The sequence below is a fragment of the Lithohypha guttulata genome (assembly GCF_036872675.1).
Source record: "Lithohypha guttulata strain CCFEE 5908 chromosome Unknown scaffold_6, whole genome shotgun sequence".
Classification (NCBI taxonomy): Eukaryota; Fungi; Ascomycota; class Eurotiomycetes; order Chaetothyriales; family Trichomeriaceae; genus Lithohypha; species Lithohypha guttulata.
In genome coordinates this window covers 281,487-295,841 of record NW_027042755.1, presented here as the reverse complement: position 1 = coordinate 295,841, position 14,355 = coordinate 281,487, and the positions used below count along the sequence as shown (strand labels likewise).

Here is a 14,355-nt window from a genome sequence, read left to right as displayed (position 1 = left end):
ACACTAACAATAGAGCATACACCATGCTACAACTTCTCACCGAAATTGTCGTTATGAGATGTTAGGCGCGTCCTTTAAGCTTTTTGAAGAACCTTTTGAATCTCGAAGGTTCCTCCGGTAGGTCGTCCCATATCGACGTAGAACCTCCTATGGGTACTGTCAGCGGCACTTTTTCGAGTGGCATGTCGTTGATCCTCGTCTGCCGGGCAATCTCACTGTCTTCCAGCGCTCGCAGCTCGGGTCGTGTCAGGGTCATTTTGAGAGTCATTTCCCGGTCAGACGCAGGGACGTGTGCGTAGCTATCGCCATAATTGTGAACCGCCCGGGGTCGAAAATATGTGGAGCGATCGGTACTGCTCTTTTGTGATGGTCTTTGAGGAGGAAACGACATTTCTATGGGAGTTCGGGGACTGTCTTGATGGAAATATTCCGATCTCTCGTCCTCCGACAAAGAAGGAGTGTCGTCGGCTAGAAACGTCTTGGGCCGCACATCGATAATCCCAGCACTTGTCTTGGGTCTGGTTGAAGACGAGACCGCTCCCGTATGCAATGAAGGGAAGCCAAATTCAATCGCCTCGTCGAATTTCTGTGGAGATGCGAGGTATACCCTCAGCTTCAACTTCGCTGCTGGGTCTTGATAGTGTGTTGCAGATGGATCGACCGACGTGGTCGAGGTTGTGCTTCGATGTCGTGGTTGAAGGAGCGCTGCCGGCAACAATGGTGCTGTCCTAGTTGGGGTCAAGCCTATGGATGGAGGGCTGTGTAATGATGTGGCCGAGGAGCTACGTCGTCGAAAGGATGCATTGGAAAAAGAAAGACCACGTCGGTATGAGCGTCCGAAGGCTGGCTGTGGGGATGTGCGAGAGCTCAGATCCGAACTGATGGCATGATAGTCGTCCAATCTCAGATCTAACTCATTGTCTTGGTCGAGCCAGCGAAAGCTTTCGAAATCTTTTGGATCCATAACGTCTTCCTCCTCTTCCGAATCGTATCCTTCCGTTCCGTTGCGTAAGTCTAGGTCGAGAGAGTGTCTGTTCGCTAAGTTGATTCGCTGGTGGTACTGCTTGTACAGAGCTTCGTCAGCTGCGTCAAGTATGACCAGATTTAGTCGGCCGGCGATGTGGTATTGTTCTTCAGTTGAGAATTGCTTGCGTAGGATGGCGGCAGGAAGCGCCGCGAGACCCCATGGGTTGGTTAGTGTGGTGGTCGGTGTTGTTGCTTTCCGTGAGGTTTTTCGTAGGCACGAGCTGGAGCGGGCTCGTGGATGGCTCGTAGTTGAGAAGCTGCGATCCGTCGAGGCAGCAGAAGAGACGCTGGGCTTTCGTGATCCTCCAATCTGTGGAACGAACGGCCTCCTCCCAGACCGAGACTGTGCTTTGGAGTTTTCTGCATCGTGAACGAGTCGTAGACGCTCCAAGCTAGAGAAATACTGCGACAGGTTAGCTTGCATTCATTTCGACACGATGCAAGTGTGGAGAGATCGGCTGATTTTGCGAAGCCATTGCAAGGGGCAGCCGTTCATTGGCGAGCAACGGATCTGTGCTGGAGTGCAATTTAGTTCTAGCGTCCCGACGCTGATCTTGATTGAGTCTAGGAGGTATGCGAGCCTCAGTCCGCTTCAAGCTAGGGCCTTGAAGCCTCTTGAACCACGTTGCAGATCCACATGGAATGGAATGGCAAGCTGTGTAGACATCACTGTGTCGACTTTTTCGACCATTGGCTTCCATGTTCGTGCTATTCTTGTGGGCGCACATCACTAGGTACTGACCTTTCTCTGCAGTGTCGGAGGAAGTTGTTCAAATTCGTATTCTGACATGATCGGGTCGTGAAGTCGCATTTTGGCCGCTACAAAGGGCTCGGATTTTGTGACCTAAATGCTTGGCTCTAATCTTCAGTACGCCTTAGCAACGCGTTCAGCAGAACGACTCGGACGTGGCCGACAATTCCAACAGAAGCAGCCAAACTCTAAAGATTGCAAAGAAATATAAAAGTGTTTGGTGGAAGGGCACAAGAGGACCAGGTTAAGACTTTCTCGAGGCATACCACTAGACACACTCTCCTGCGACTGTGAAGCTACGAGAACGACTTCCGTGTCACTTGCTGAGATGCACAGACGTATATAAGCATCTCACACCCATGTACAGTCCCTCACGAACCACCGTCTATCGAAGACACCGAATCAGGAGAGACCATGTGCATTTTGACTTGACAAAGATCGTTCGTTTCTGCATGCTTGTCGATCACGTCAAACCAGCAAATTGCACGGAATACCGCAGACGTTCGTAGTAAACTGGACCTAGAAACGCGTCTGCCCGTCGTTCTTTCTCCTGGCCGGCACAAGGCCTGGAGCTGACGTGCATACAAACCGTACTAACGACTGATGACTGCCAAGCCATGGATCCGTTGGTCGAAGAGGCGGGTGCCTCTTTCGGAAGAGTCCCGCAAGATCGTCACTCTACAGGGTAACTACATGGCTTGACGAAGTCAACAGCAGCGAAATCTCTGCTGAGGAACTCGACTTTGCGGGTGTATGGTCAGTGACAAGGACGAGTCTACCTTTGTACCTTGATGGGTGAGAGATGAATTTGCTGTGAGCTTCGCAGAGACATGGCCGCTCATCAGAGCATGGATGGGACCTTCTGGAATTTGATACTTGCAGGCCTTGTCCCTCGCCTATCACACGTCCCTGATCCTTCAAGCTTGGACTAAAACAGATCTTCAAGTGTAAACTAAACTCGCTAACGTATAGAGCTCGGATGTGATGTGCCAGCACTAGCAGTGAACATGGTGTATGGACCCTTGAGCTTTGATATGTTGCACGGATGCACCCTGAAACAAATTCCCGCTCGGTCAAGCACGTGAATTTGGACCCACCAACCTCACAAGTAGTTGCAGTTCTCTGGCAGAAGAGTCTTGACGTGCACGCGAAGCACCGTGGCACAAGAGGTAGAAGTCGTTCGATGCATTTTGATCGGGGCGCGGATCCGAATTGTCACCCCGGACGTGGCACACCTGTCGACCGGAACGTTTCAGTTTGTACTGCAGTGTGCTCAGGAAGTTCGTGACCAAGACAGTGGGAAAATTTGGATGTTGCCTGCATATTCAGGAGAACCAGAACACCTCCTGTGAAGGATTCTTGCGAACATGCATTGGGAACTTCCGACTTGAATCGGGCACTTGAGCTTCTCAGTCGGAGCGAGATGTTGTGCTTCGTCTTTGGTTTACAGTCTCAATGCTTGTGTCGTGCCAGTTGCTTCATGTCGAGCACATTAGACTTGTTGCACAGACTCTCGTGCGTTCGTGGCCAAGTCCAGGTCCAGTGGCTGCCAAGCACATCAATGGTAGTCGAGTAGTGTTCAACCATTACGTTATTTGTTCTGAGGGCCGACCATACATTAGTTGAACTTCACTTCTGTCGATTCATATAGAGGTGATCATGTCCTTCAGAACGAGCTTGAACTTTCAAGTTATCCGAGCTGGAGAATTGTGGGTGTCCTCCCGAGTAGCGTATGCATGCACTTCCTTCCTTCGATACAGCACAATCCGCGTTCTCCAGGTCATACCAACTTTGTGGCAATACTACAGTCTGCGGACAAGTCATGAATACAAGTACATCGCGGACTCTGGCCACCACAAGGTAACAACGATGATGTGTGCAAGTGCAGCACTGAATATCGCCTTCGTGGAAGAGGACCGAAGCTTTAGGCTAATCGGACATACTCTGACAAGGCGGAGACACATTGACTTATCAGCAGACACTCTCCTCTATAGCGCTGTAGGCTAAGCCGGTTCCTACTTCTCTGGCGAATGAACTCACTCACCCGCAATTTCACAGGCCTTTCAAGCATCAAACAAGCGCGTTCGATCGACCGAGATCAGCTTGATGGCGTCGAAGGAGGGCGCAGCTACGGCAAAAGAGAGGCGCTTCACTCAGAGATCAATCTGCGGCTCGATCGCGCACTTGACACGTTCCAAATACAGTACAAGTTCAGGTCCGTGCCATTGTGATCTTCTTCGATGTTTCTGTATACAACACGACTTTGATCTTCTCTTCCGCTCGTTCAATTTTATTCCAAACCGCAGTCTTCTTTTCCGACTTCCTCGCAACTGTCAGACAAGATGCGATTCTACGGCTTGATCTTCGCCTTGCTGGCCGCCATCACGTTTGCGCAGCAGAATGTAATTAACAATCCTGTGACTGGTTGGGATGTCAGTACAGGTTCTTCAGTTACCATCACCTGGACCATGCCTTCCTCTGGAACTGTCTCCATCCGTTTGACTCAAGGTGGAAACATCGAGCCAGGCTCTGGCGACTTGTTGATCTGTAAGTCTCACTCCTGAAAGTGGCGTGGTATGTCTCTGACAACTTGCGCAGCCAACATTCCCGCATCGGCCGGTAGAGCTACAGTCACCATCCCTGAAGGCGTCAACGCCGCTGCATACAACTTCCAGATTGTCGACGACACAAACTCCAACAACGTCAACTTTTCCAGTCCATTCACAATCGCAGGCGGTTCCGTAACTGTCACCAGCTCGGCCTCTGCAACCTCGGCTTCTGCTTCAATCTCGAGTTCAGTCTCCAGTGCCAGCAGTTCAGCTTCCTCTGCATCGAGCGCTAGTTCGCGATCCAGTGCCAGTTCCATGTCCAGCGCAAGCTCGAGCGCCAGTTCCAGTTCATCTGCTAGCTCGGCCTCGTCTGCCAGCTCGGCTTCCTCCTCTGCTTCGTCCGCGTCGTCGTCAGCCAGTCGGTCTTCATCTTCCTCAGCGTCTTCGACCTCCGCATCGGCTAGCGCCACTAGCGTCTCGAGCACAAACGCAGGTGCTTACGTTAAGGTTGGTGGTCCTCTCGCCGTCATGGCCGGTATGATCGCTGTCTTTTAGAGATAGGAGACAAGTGTCATCTTCCAGTATAATATTGTTGTGTTGGTTTTGTTGTAAATGGTTGTGGATATAGGAAAAGATCTTGTGGAAATACGACCGTGGAATTGTGCTGTGTGGCAGGACCAGGGCAATTTGAGGACTATGAACATCATTGGCCTCATCTACTTCATGTACTATATTGTCATTTGAACTGTGTTGGTACCTGCGATATATGCACAAAAGCTATGGTTGAATTAGAAGCTAAATCTTCTCACAAGCAATTCGGTTTCGGACAAGGAGTGTACGATCGACGCAAAGCACTCTATGTTTTGACCTTTCGCCTAGCATGCGTGTCAGCCCTCCATTTCCGATACGTTGTGAAGCTTCCATCAAGCAGCAGATCGAAACGCACATCGACTCACAGCTCTTACTTCACGTCTTAAACAGCAAGCAGCAATTACCGTATCGCATCCTTTCCTTCTTGCATATGAGTAGTGCAACTATCGAACAAGCACAACCAAGCATCAGCTTGAAGAGCATAGAGTTGCACAATAACAATCTTGAGCCAATAGCGGGTATGTACGGACTTTGCAATCATGATAACTTATATGTAAGATCGTCATCCTTCCATGAGGACTTTCGTCAATTACCAGACCATGGGCACACGTGTTTTGATCTATGATGGAATCTGACGGGATCCATATGGCACAATCGTGATGTTGGAACAGGTTTGCGTGGTAGGCGAAAGTAATACACAAATATCTCATAGGCAGTATCTCATTTCAGACTATTTCACTAACATTTCGCGATATCCATCTTTCATTGTGCAATAACTTCTTTAAAAGCTCGTCATTCTAATCAAACGGCCACATAACTACACCAGCAAGATGGGCCTCGTCAACAACATCAAGCAGAAAATCTCGGATCACCACGCGAATGCTGATGTTGATCACAGCCACAATGATGGTACAAATCCGAGAAAGTCAGACGCCCAGAATTGGATTGAAAAAGGTCAAGGCGGAGAGCGTAACGATGATCAGGGGCACCAGGGTGGGAGCCTCACGTCTGCGGACACTCAGCCGGCCGTCAGCAATCCTAAGGTACAGGAAGCTATCATGAATGATAAGAGTAGAGTGGGCTCTGTTGCGAAATAGGCCCGTTGTGATTATTGGAAGACGTATGGGCGATGTAGAGTTGGAGATGTGATGGGAGATGGGAGTAGAACAACTATCTGTGCGACAATAAAAGAGGATATCGAAGGTGATCTATCTCAATGCTGGAAATATATTGCCACTTTCCACTTTGCTCCTGGGACGGGCTGTTGGCGATGTTCTCGAGGAAGGTGAATAAAGTTCCGACGAAATGAAGCCGACAATCATTAAATCTGATACGTGCATTCGACCATGAGTGTTTCTTGTTGTACTCCATCCTAAGATCTGACCGAGCGAGATGAGTCGTTCCAGCCCTACAGGCCACAACTCCGAGGCGACATCAGACATGCTTCTCAGGCCAGAATCGCTCTGCTGGCTGGGGCTCTATCTCTGACATAAGCCAACAAAAGAAGAGATGTCGTTATTAGCGAACCAGACAGTTTTGCGTGAAGTGCTGCAAGCAATTCGGACACATCCTCTCACACCTCCTATTTCCACTGTCGCAACGGTCAGTGCTTTGGAACACCATCACGCCGATCAGCTAATTTTCGTGGGAAGAGGCTGAGATGTGTCTTATTGCCGATGACTTGCTTGCCTAACTATTGAATCCTCCCTCTCCTCTGGGGTCACATCCGTTGTACGAACAGGCTACATAGCCATGGCTCGCCCAAGGAGCTTATCTGTTCTACGACATAATCCTACCGACCAGCAATAACCTTGGACATATTCAAGTATTTGCCCGTGCACGAAACGACGTGACAATAGCGATATGACGTCCTCGAGCCTGCCCCTATACATCGCCATCGGTCTCCTGATGGTCGACAGCACGATCGAGCTCTCCTTGATCTCATCCGTGGTAGCTTGGCTGCATCGTCGAGCAGGTGGTTCCTGGGAAGTCGCCTACAACAACAGCAGCTTCTCCCTTCACGGCAAACCCCTACACGAGCTCGTGGACCAAGGCCACTTAAGCAATGGTGCAGCAGGCACAGCATTTGTTCTGGTAGGCACGACTGGCACCCTCGTCTTATTGATGCGTAACCGTTCCAACCTCTGGAGAAAAGGCTTCACCAAGACGCTCTACATGTTCTGGCTCATTGCGACCGTTCTATCCGCCATCTTGACTCTATGTGCGTTAATCTTCACCTTCCTCGTAACCAACACCAACAGCGGACTGTCTATCAATCTCAGGTACGCCTCAATATTGAAAAATCAACCATATCCCAACCAAGTCCCATACGACCTAGGGCAATGGACACCAGAAGATTGGTTCCATGCGGTCCTGCGATTGGACCTAGTTCATCAATCAGAAAGGGATGTTATTTCAACCTGGATAGCTGTAATGAGGGGGTCAAGATATAATCTGATTCCAATGTTTGTCATTGGCGTTGCGGTTGTCGTTCTAGCGCTCTGGGATGCAAACAATCGACGCCGGAAAACAACAGATTACAGAGGAACCATGCAGGTCAAGGAAATTCAGGCTGTATGAAGTTGAAGTACGTGGAGAAATTGAAAGAGCTTCGATTTTCAGCAGGAAAATAACCTTCTACTCATTGGATAGCATGTTCAGCACAGTGTCAGCAGGAGTGGGGGTCGTCGCGGAATATTTATTGTAGATACTCGCAGTCAGACGACCGCGTCTCTACAGGCAATTCAACAATTCCTGACCACTTTAAGCATGAACATTCCCTTCTACCTCGAACGAATGGCCATTGCCAAAGGTGGTCTTGTACAGTCTTCTGCTCTCGAGTCGCACATATTCAGGTAGAATAGTCAAAGACTCAATGATCAGAACCCATCCTATCTTTAATAAATCACACAAATTTATTCATTCGTTCATGCATGGGTAGGTAAATACACATCATTACTTCATTATGTCCTCTCGGTATTATGTCTTGCTCTATACAGACTGTATACACACCAAAATACCTAGGATTCTCACTAAATCACATCCCCCGAACTCGCATCCTCCGAACTAGCCAATTTGGCCTCCGAGGGTAGTCAATAGTATTTATTCCCTCCTCTCCCCCCACCACCAGCACTATCGCCAATCCCCTCCTCCTCCTCCTCAGCAGCCATATCTGCTCGCCGATTATTCCCTCTATTCGACCCCATCCTCATCATGCCCTTGAAGCGTTGACTCAGTCCACGTTTCGGCTTGGTATCGATTGGCTCCTCCTCGTCGGAGAAGTAGCTTGGTTCGTCGCTGTAGCGGTCTTGTTCGTCGTCCATGTTGTCGTCGTCTTGGTCGTGGTGATATGCGTTTTGGTGCTGATGTTGGTGTTGGTGGTGGTCTGCCTGGCCGGATTGTCCGAGTTGTCTGGGCTGTGTCTCTCCGACATCGTCACTGTATGGGTATTGGCCGTCGTCGTAATCGTCTTCGCGTTTATTGCGGCCTTCGACACGGTCGATGAAGTTTCTGGCACGGTCGCGGAGGCTGAGGCCGCGTTTTGGCTTTTCGCGGTATGCTTCGACGCCATTATAGCCTTGGCTCGTTGTACGTGTCGGCGTGGGGAAGTCTTCGCGTGCTCCAGAGCTTGTATGAGCCTCTGTATACTGTGGTTGCGATTGCGGTTGTGGTTGCGATTGTGGTTGTTGTACTTGAGGGACCTGTTCTGCACTTGGTGGGAACCTACTTAGTCCAAAGCGGCCAAGTATGCTGTTTCTTCTTTGGGAGCGCTGCTGTGGACGATCTGGAAACACGTCTTGATCAGTCGTACGTCCAAGAATACCATTCCCACGGAGAGAGCGTTGCTGCGGATTTCCTGAGTAGGCGTCGTGGTCTGTACCTATGCCTAGAACTTGCTCTTGCTTGCTGAGACGTTGATTACCTGCCATTCCACTGCTTGGCCCGCGCAGGGATGAGCTGCGTGGAAGAGAATCCGCGCTGACTCCAGTACCCTGAGCTGGGTACGATGAAGGTGGCCCTGTGGGAGTTGAAACGGCTCGAGGTGCTTGTCGTTGTTGCTGATTTGCATACGATGATTCAGTGCCGGAAGGTTGACGAAGCGAGCTAGATCTATTCGTACCGATCGTGTATGAACCTCTTCGAACTGGATTTGCAGGGATGGATTCGATAGTTGAGAACGAAGACTGTGGATAGCCTTGAGCTTGTCCGGCTGTCCTTTGAGCTTGAGTCTGAGGCTGAGGTCGTGAATCGTATGTTTGATATTGCGGTTGCGATGGCGAAGTCATTTGCTGACGGTCACGACCAACGGCTGTTGGGGCCTTCTGACTTTTCTTTCGCAGCACATTCCCCTTGCCTGAGGATATGCGTTGAGGTACAGCCGCCATCATGTCACGAGGTTGGCTTGGAGGTTGATTGAACGACCCTTTACCTCGTCCCTGTAGGTCTTCGAAAGTATCAGAAGGCATTTCGTAAGCAATGGGAGCTGCCTGAGATGTCATTTTAGCTGGCGTGTCATTTGGCACGCTAGTTGCAGGACCTGTTACTTGATCGTGAAACGAGAGTCGATGTGCGTCTGTAAAGTAGTCGTTTGGCTCCGAGGAAGTACCAGCAGCGGTAGGATGATCAGGCACACTACGATCAAGGTCGTCGTTGTTTTCCGGACGTTTCTTACTGAGACTCCTGAAAAGCCCAAGTCTTGCCTTTGGCTTGGCTTCCGCGCCTTCTTCACTACCTGTATAACTCTCTGCATCGCTCATTTCCTGACCCCAATTGCCGGCACCCTGACTTTGTGCAGATTTCTGGCCACGCTTCCCTCCGAACCCTAGCTTGTTCATGAGCGTGGGCTTGCGCTGGAGGCCTTCAGCACCCTCTAGCTTTTCTCGGTCAGAACTTCCATCATACCACAAAGCTGGAACAAGCAAACGGTATGGCTCGGTCGCACCGCATGGATCTCTTCGATCGATTTCGCAATTGAGCACAACATCAAGCGCACCGTCCAGGTTGACATGATCGTTGAGGTCAAATTCGTTGCCTTCAGCATCCATGGCAGGCATGTTACCTTTTTTAGCAGCTTTTTCAGAAAGGTTCGTGGGACGACGGTGGAAACCGGGTCGAAATGGTGGTGGACCACGACGTGCAAACTCATCGTCCCCTAATGCATAATCGCCCTGAGTAGATATATCTCGGGTCTCGGATGCAGCACGTTGATTCATGCCCAATCTTCCATTCTGACGTGTAGCCGGGTTGCGCCCAGACTGGACATCGTCAAGAGATCCATATCTTTGTTCTTCGCCAGCATGGCCATCTTCGCGATAGGCTGTAGGTGGTGCGTTGCGCGAACTCAGTCTTCTGAATAACATTCTAGGGTTGATGTCGTCGCGAGAAAGCGAAAAACGTCGCTTGGGCTGGGGCATTGCCGGATCGTCGTCTCCCGCGATGAAACTCGACTGACTTGGTGAGGTTGATCGTGAACTCGATGGTGTTATACCTGGTCTATACTCAGCAATAGAGCACCAGTTTCTTCGAGGTAGAAGGTGTTTATTATTTCTTTTCTTCCTGTCGACGTCGTGTGTGAACATAGGTATCATCGATTCGTCGGTATAGCCGTCGAGGTGATGAACCTTATTGCGCTTGTTGAGCACATCCGCTAGCATCTCGGGTGGTGGAGTGTTGACAATGGCGGACGAGATAACGTTCGGCATATATCTGTGGTCACGGTCCTTGGGTATCTTGAGTCTAGGATTCGAGTAGAACTGCCCAATTGCTCCCAGATGAACATCGCCTCCTAGGATGGTCACACGGACTGACCTCTCTGCAGCAAGATCTTGAAGTTCTTTGATCAGCTCGTTTCGCTCTTCTTTGTGGTGGTGTGCTGTCCAGTGATCATCAAGGTCGTCCAGCACTTCGACACCACCATCAAACTTATTAAGCAGACCACCTTTGATCATACCATATCGACCTAGAGCTTTGACAGGATCCATAGCACGACTGGTTAGTATGGTCTCCAGCCAGTTCATTCTTGGATATGCGATAGGTACACCAAGCAGTACGATCAGGTGTTTTGTCTCACCTTCGATGATCTCCTTTCGACATCGCTCGAGGGCAATATCACACGTATCGAGTGACAAGACCTGGTTTTTCATCCTCTCTGTCCTACAGTCCAACGCTAAGAAAGCAATAGGTCGACCAAGGTTCAGGAAAATGCTCCTGCTCAATTGCTTGATATAGGGACCAGGTTTGTATCCTAATACCCAGCTCGGCTCATCGGTCGAAGTCATACCTTCGACACTGTGCTGCTGGAAGAGCATATAGTATTTGTATGCGATGTTGCCGACACCACTGAACACAGGTGAAATCATAAAGGGGTGTGGATAAGAGCCAAATCCATCAATAATATCGTGGTCGTCCCACATGTTCACCATCGGAATCTGAGAGCCGGCCATTGCAAAGAGACCTTGCGAAAACCACTGGCTATAGTTATCCAGGTAGAAAGTCTCCAATTCTTCTTTCATTTCAGTTGTGAAAGGGGCGTTGTGTTTATACTGCGGATTCTTGCTAGCAGTCCAATCTCCAAAAAGCTGAGTATCACGCATGACCCTATCGTTGTATATCTGGTCTCCTCCACCTATCATGACATGGAATGGCCGACGCTGATGCGCGATAAGAACGTCTCTCCACAAAGGGTCAGGTCCGGAAAACTCATGAGGATTAACGGACAAGCTGAACCCGTTACAGGAATGAAACATGATATTCATAGTTTGGCCTTCGGAAGGAACCCAAAAGCCCGAAGCAGCGCCACCATTGATCCTGTACCCCAGATGTTGCTGTTCTTTACCAAGCTGGACTTCAATCTTGAAGAGCCAAAAAGTCACATCACGATCTGGATCAGCGTACAAGCGGACTCCTCGAATCTCCTTGTAACGTCCATTGCGCTCGCCATTGTTGTCACTCAGTCGAGAGTCGATCGGAGTGACAGCTACAGACTGCTCATTCGTATTTGCAATAGGTGGTGAGGTATCGAACAGGCCATCGTCTGTCTCGATGTGAGACAAATCTCTCCCTGACGGCAAGCTGTGAGCTGGTTTTACATATAGCGCTCTGCCTATGCGTGACATTTTGATGCTACCGGCCAATGGATCGTGCTCTTCGCGGTCGAGTGTAGTCTCGTCGTCGAGGTGGGGGTCATCGTATAAAGATTTTGGTTGAGAGAACAGCCGAAGTGTCGGTGGCTTTTCATAAGAAGATTGTTGATCCTGTGTGACAATCATCACCGTACCTCGCCAGTATTCTTTGGCACCTTCACCGATAGTGCGCTTGATGCCAGTGTACCGAAGGAGTGGACCACATTTGAGCAACAATCTCGGTCTGAACTCTGCATTACGATCGTCTATAGCTGCGCTTTCATTAACGGCGTGTGTTCTGCTTCTGTTGCTCGTCCTGCGGAATTTGGGATCCTCTTCCCACCATGCCTTGTTGCTCTCTGGATTCTGTTTCGGCTCCAGCACGAAGTCGTCTGCACTTAGTCGTGCAGTTTCTGCAGCCTTCCACTCGTCAAGAGGCCTGCGACGATCATAGGGATCCTTGAAGGATACGCTAGAACGACGCTTATGTCTTTGTACTGGATTGGCCATATTATCGGCAGGAGTTGCCGAGTCAACGGAGCGTACACCAGGGGAGTCTTGGAAACCCAGGCCAGCAGGATTAGATTGCCCTTGCGGCGTTGCGGTTCGCATCACTGCTGGAGCCTGCTGCGTGGATTGAAAACGTGCGGAATTGGACAAGTTCAAATTGTCCAGATTTCTGGACGGTCCAGTAGGTTCATTACGCTCAGTGTATGAAGGATCACGAGTTCTTCTAGGATCACTGTCCAATTTGGCGGTCAAAGCGTGGCCAGTCAATGACTCTAGTGCTGCACGATGCGACGCGTTCCTCTCTTGTGCTGTCGGTATACGATCCGAGTCGTAGACCGGCTTCGCCCTGTACTTCTGACCTTGCTGAGTTGTTATCGTACTTGCTGGATTCGGATTGGCTGTGAAGTGAGCCAGTGAGACGCTTCGTGTTTGAGGAGTAGCTGAGACAGTATCTTGTGGGGAGTAGGTATGAGACGAAGAAGCAGCTCTTTGAGGCTGGCCAGTGGGTTGACCAACACCAGCCCCTCGAGATCTTCTTGTGATGGTGACCGAACGTGGGAGGGACGTGGCATTCTGGTAGTCGAAGCCTGGTCGATCTGTGGACAAGCGGGCAGCATCTGGTTGTCGTGACTCGATGACAGTACTGTGGTGCAAGCGATCCCTTTGAGTATTGCTCAGAGATCGGACTATACCTGCATCTTCGATCGTGGAAGGGTTAGGCTGACGATCAGGAGGCCGTTGTGAGCGTGTCTTCTCACGATGTAACATCTCAGCCTCTTGCACACGAGCTCGCTTTTCCTCCTTGCTAATATTGTCCAGAGTGGCCTCTAACTTCTGCAAAGGAGAACGGTCCGGGGCCCAGTCTCTTGATTCGGCCTGGTTGGTAACAGTTTTTAAGGTTGGTGCTTTTGTAAGGCCAGGCACTTCGTGTCGAGACTCGTCGTAAGTACTTGTGTCAGCCATATCTCTGGGTGAGCGGACCAATTGGGCAGCCGAGCGAATGTTGTCTTGAATTATCTGCTGCCTACGTACTGCTTGGCCAGGATCTGGTTGTGTGACCGGATGTGAAGGTACAGGAGCAACACGTGTAGTCTGAGGATCTTGCGCCGTCACCTGGCGAAGCTGTTGCTGTGCATTTTCGAGTCTATCTCTAGCAGTATCTGCCAGGTCTTCATCAGCGAAAGCTTCGTCTGCATATGGACGGCCTCTTGCTCTTTGTGAGAAGGATCTTTGTAGGCCTTGTCCAGACAGATCTGCGCCAGGATAAGCTATAGGAGCACCGCCGGACGTTCCAGCGTCGTATTGCGAGTTTGTGGGAGCATAGACATCGCGGGCAGCGCTTGAAGGCTGCCGAGAATGGCGACTGGTCTTTCTAGTAGTTGTAGACGGTTGAGGTCCGAGCAATCCATCCAGACCAGGGTCGCGATAGGACTCGATCGGGTTCATCTTGCGCTGAGTCGCTAAATAGTTTGGTATGGGTTCAGGTTCGGAGTCCTATTTATGTCTTATCAGATACAGGCAATCACCACTTTTACCAAGTCATTGTAACTCTGATCCAATTTTGAAAACAAGCTTGCGGTCTATTTATCGCGAGCTGGAAAAGTGAAATCGATCGAGAACGCGCAAAAGCTATATGGTCTAGCATTAGTCGCGGTCGTTAGCAGAATACAGCTATGGTGCAAGGAGAAGCCATGATGGACAGATGCCAGAAGCACCAGCAAAGAAATCGTTGTAGCGACTGCGACAAGGTACAAGGTGAATATCGAGTGGCTGGACAGCGTGGTGCAGCGTGCAGTTTGGAACCAAG

The 14,355-nt window shown here is 50.1% G+C and overlaps 5 protein-coding genes across 5 annotated transcripts; 3 read left to right on the top strand and 2 right to left on the bottom strand.

The window, feature by feature from the left end:
* Nucleotides 1–61: 61 nt before the first annotated feature.
* On the bottom strand, nt 62–1,837 carry LTR64_007541 (uncharacterized protein; the record flags this gene model as incomplete). Its single annotated transcript, XM_064901859.1, has 2 exons — nt 62–1,429; nt 1,769–1,837. 2 exons carry the CDS (start codon nt 1,835–1,837, stop codon nt 62–64), a joined length of 1,437 nt encoding a protein of 478 aa, XP_064751538.1.
* Nucleotides 1,838–4,119: 2,282 nt separating this feature from the next.
* LTR64_007540 (uncharacterized protein) lies at nt 4,120–4,881 on the top strand (the record flags this gene model as incomplete). The annotated part of the gene is made up of 2 exons (XM_064901858.1): nt 4,120–4,324; nt 4,376–4,881. The coding sequence occupies 2 exons, from the start codon at nt 4,120–4,122 to the stop codon at nt 4,879–4,881; spliced, it is 711 nt and encodes a 236-aa protein (XP_064751537.1).
* Nucleotides 4,882–5,747: 866 nt separating this feature from the next.
* LTR64_007539 (uncharacterized protein) lies at nt 5,748–6,014 on the top strand (the record flags this gene model as incomplete). The annotated part of the gene is made up of 1 exon (XM_064901857.1): nt 5,748–6,014. The coding sequence occupies one exon, from the start codon at nt 5,748–5,750 to the stop codon at nt 6,012–6,014; it is 267 nt and encodes an 88-aa protein (XP_064751536.1).
* A 766-nt stretch (nt 6,015–6,780) lies between these two features.
* LTR64_007538 (uncharacterized protein) lies at nt 6,781–7,497 on the top strand (the record flags this gene model as incomplete). Its single annotated transcript, XM_064901856.1, has 1 exon — nt 6,781–7,497. The coding sequence occupies one exon, from the start codon at nt 6,781–6,783 to the stop codon at nt 7,495–7,497; it is 717 nt and encodes a 238-aa protein (XP_064751535.1).
* Nucleotides 7,498–8,009: 512 nt separating this feature from the next.
* LTR64_007537 (uncharacterized protein) lies at nt 8,010–13,994 on the bottom strand (the record flags this gene model as incomplete). Its single annotated transcript, XM_064901855.1, has 1 exon — nt 8,010–13,994. One exon carries the CDS (start codon nt 13,992–13,994, stop codon nt 8,010–8,012), a length of 5,985 nt encoding a protein of 1,994 aa, XP_064751534.1.
* Nucleotides 13,995–14,355: the final 361 nt, after the last annotated feature.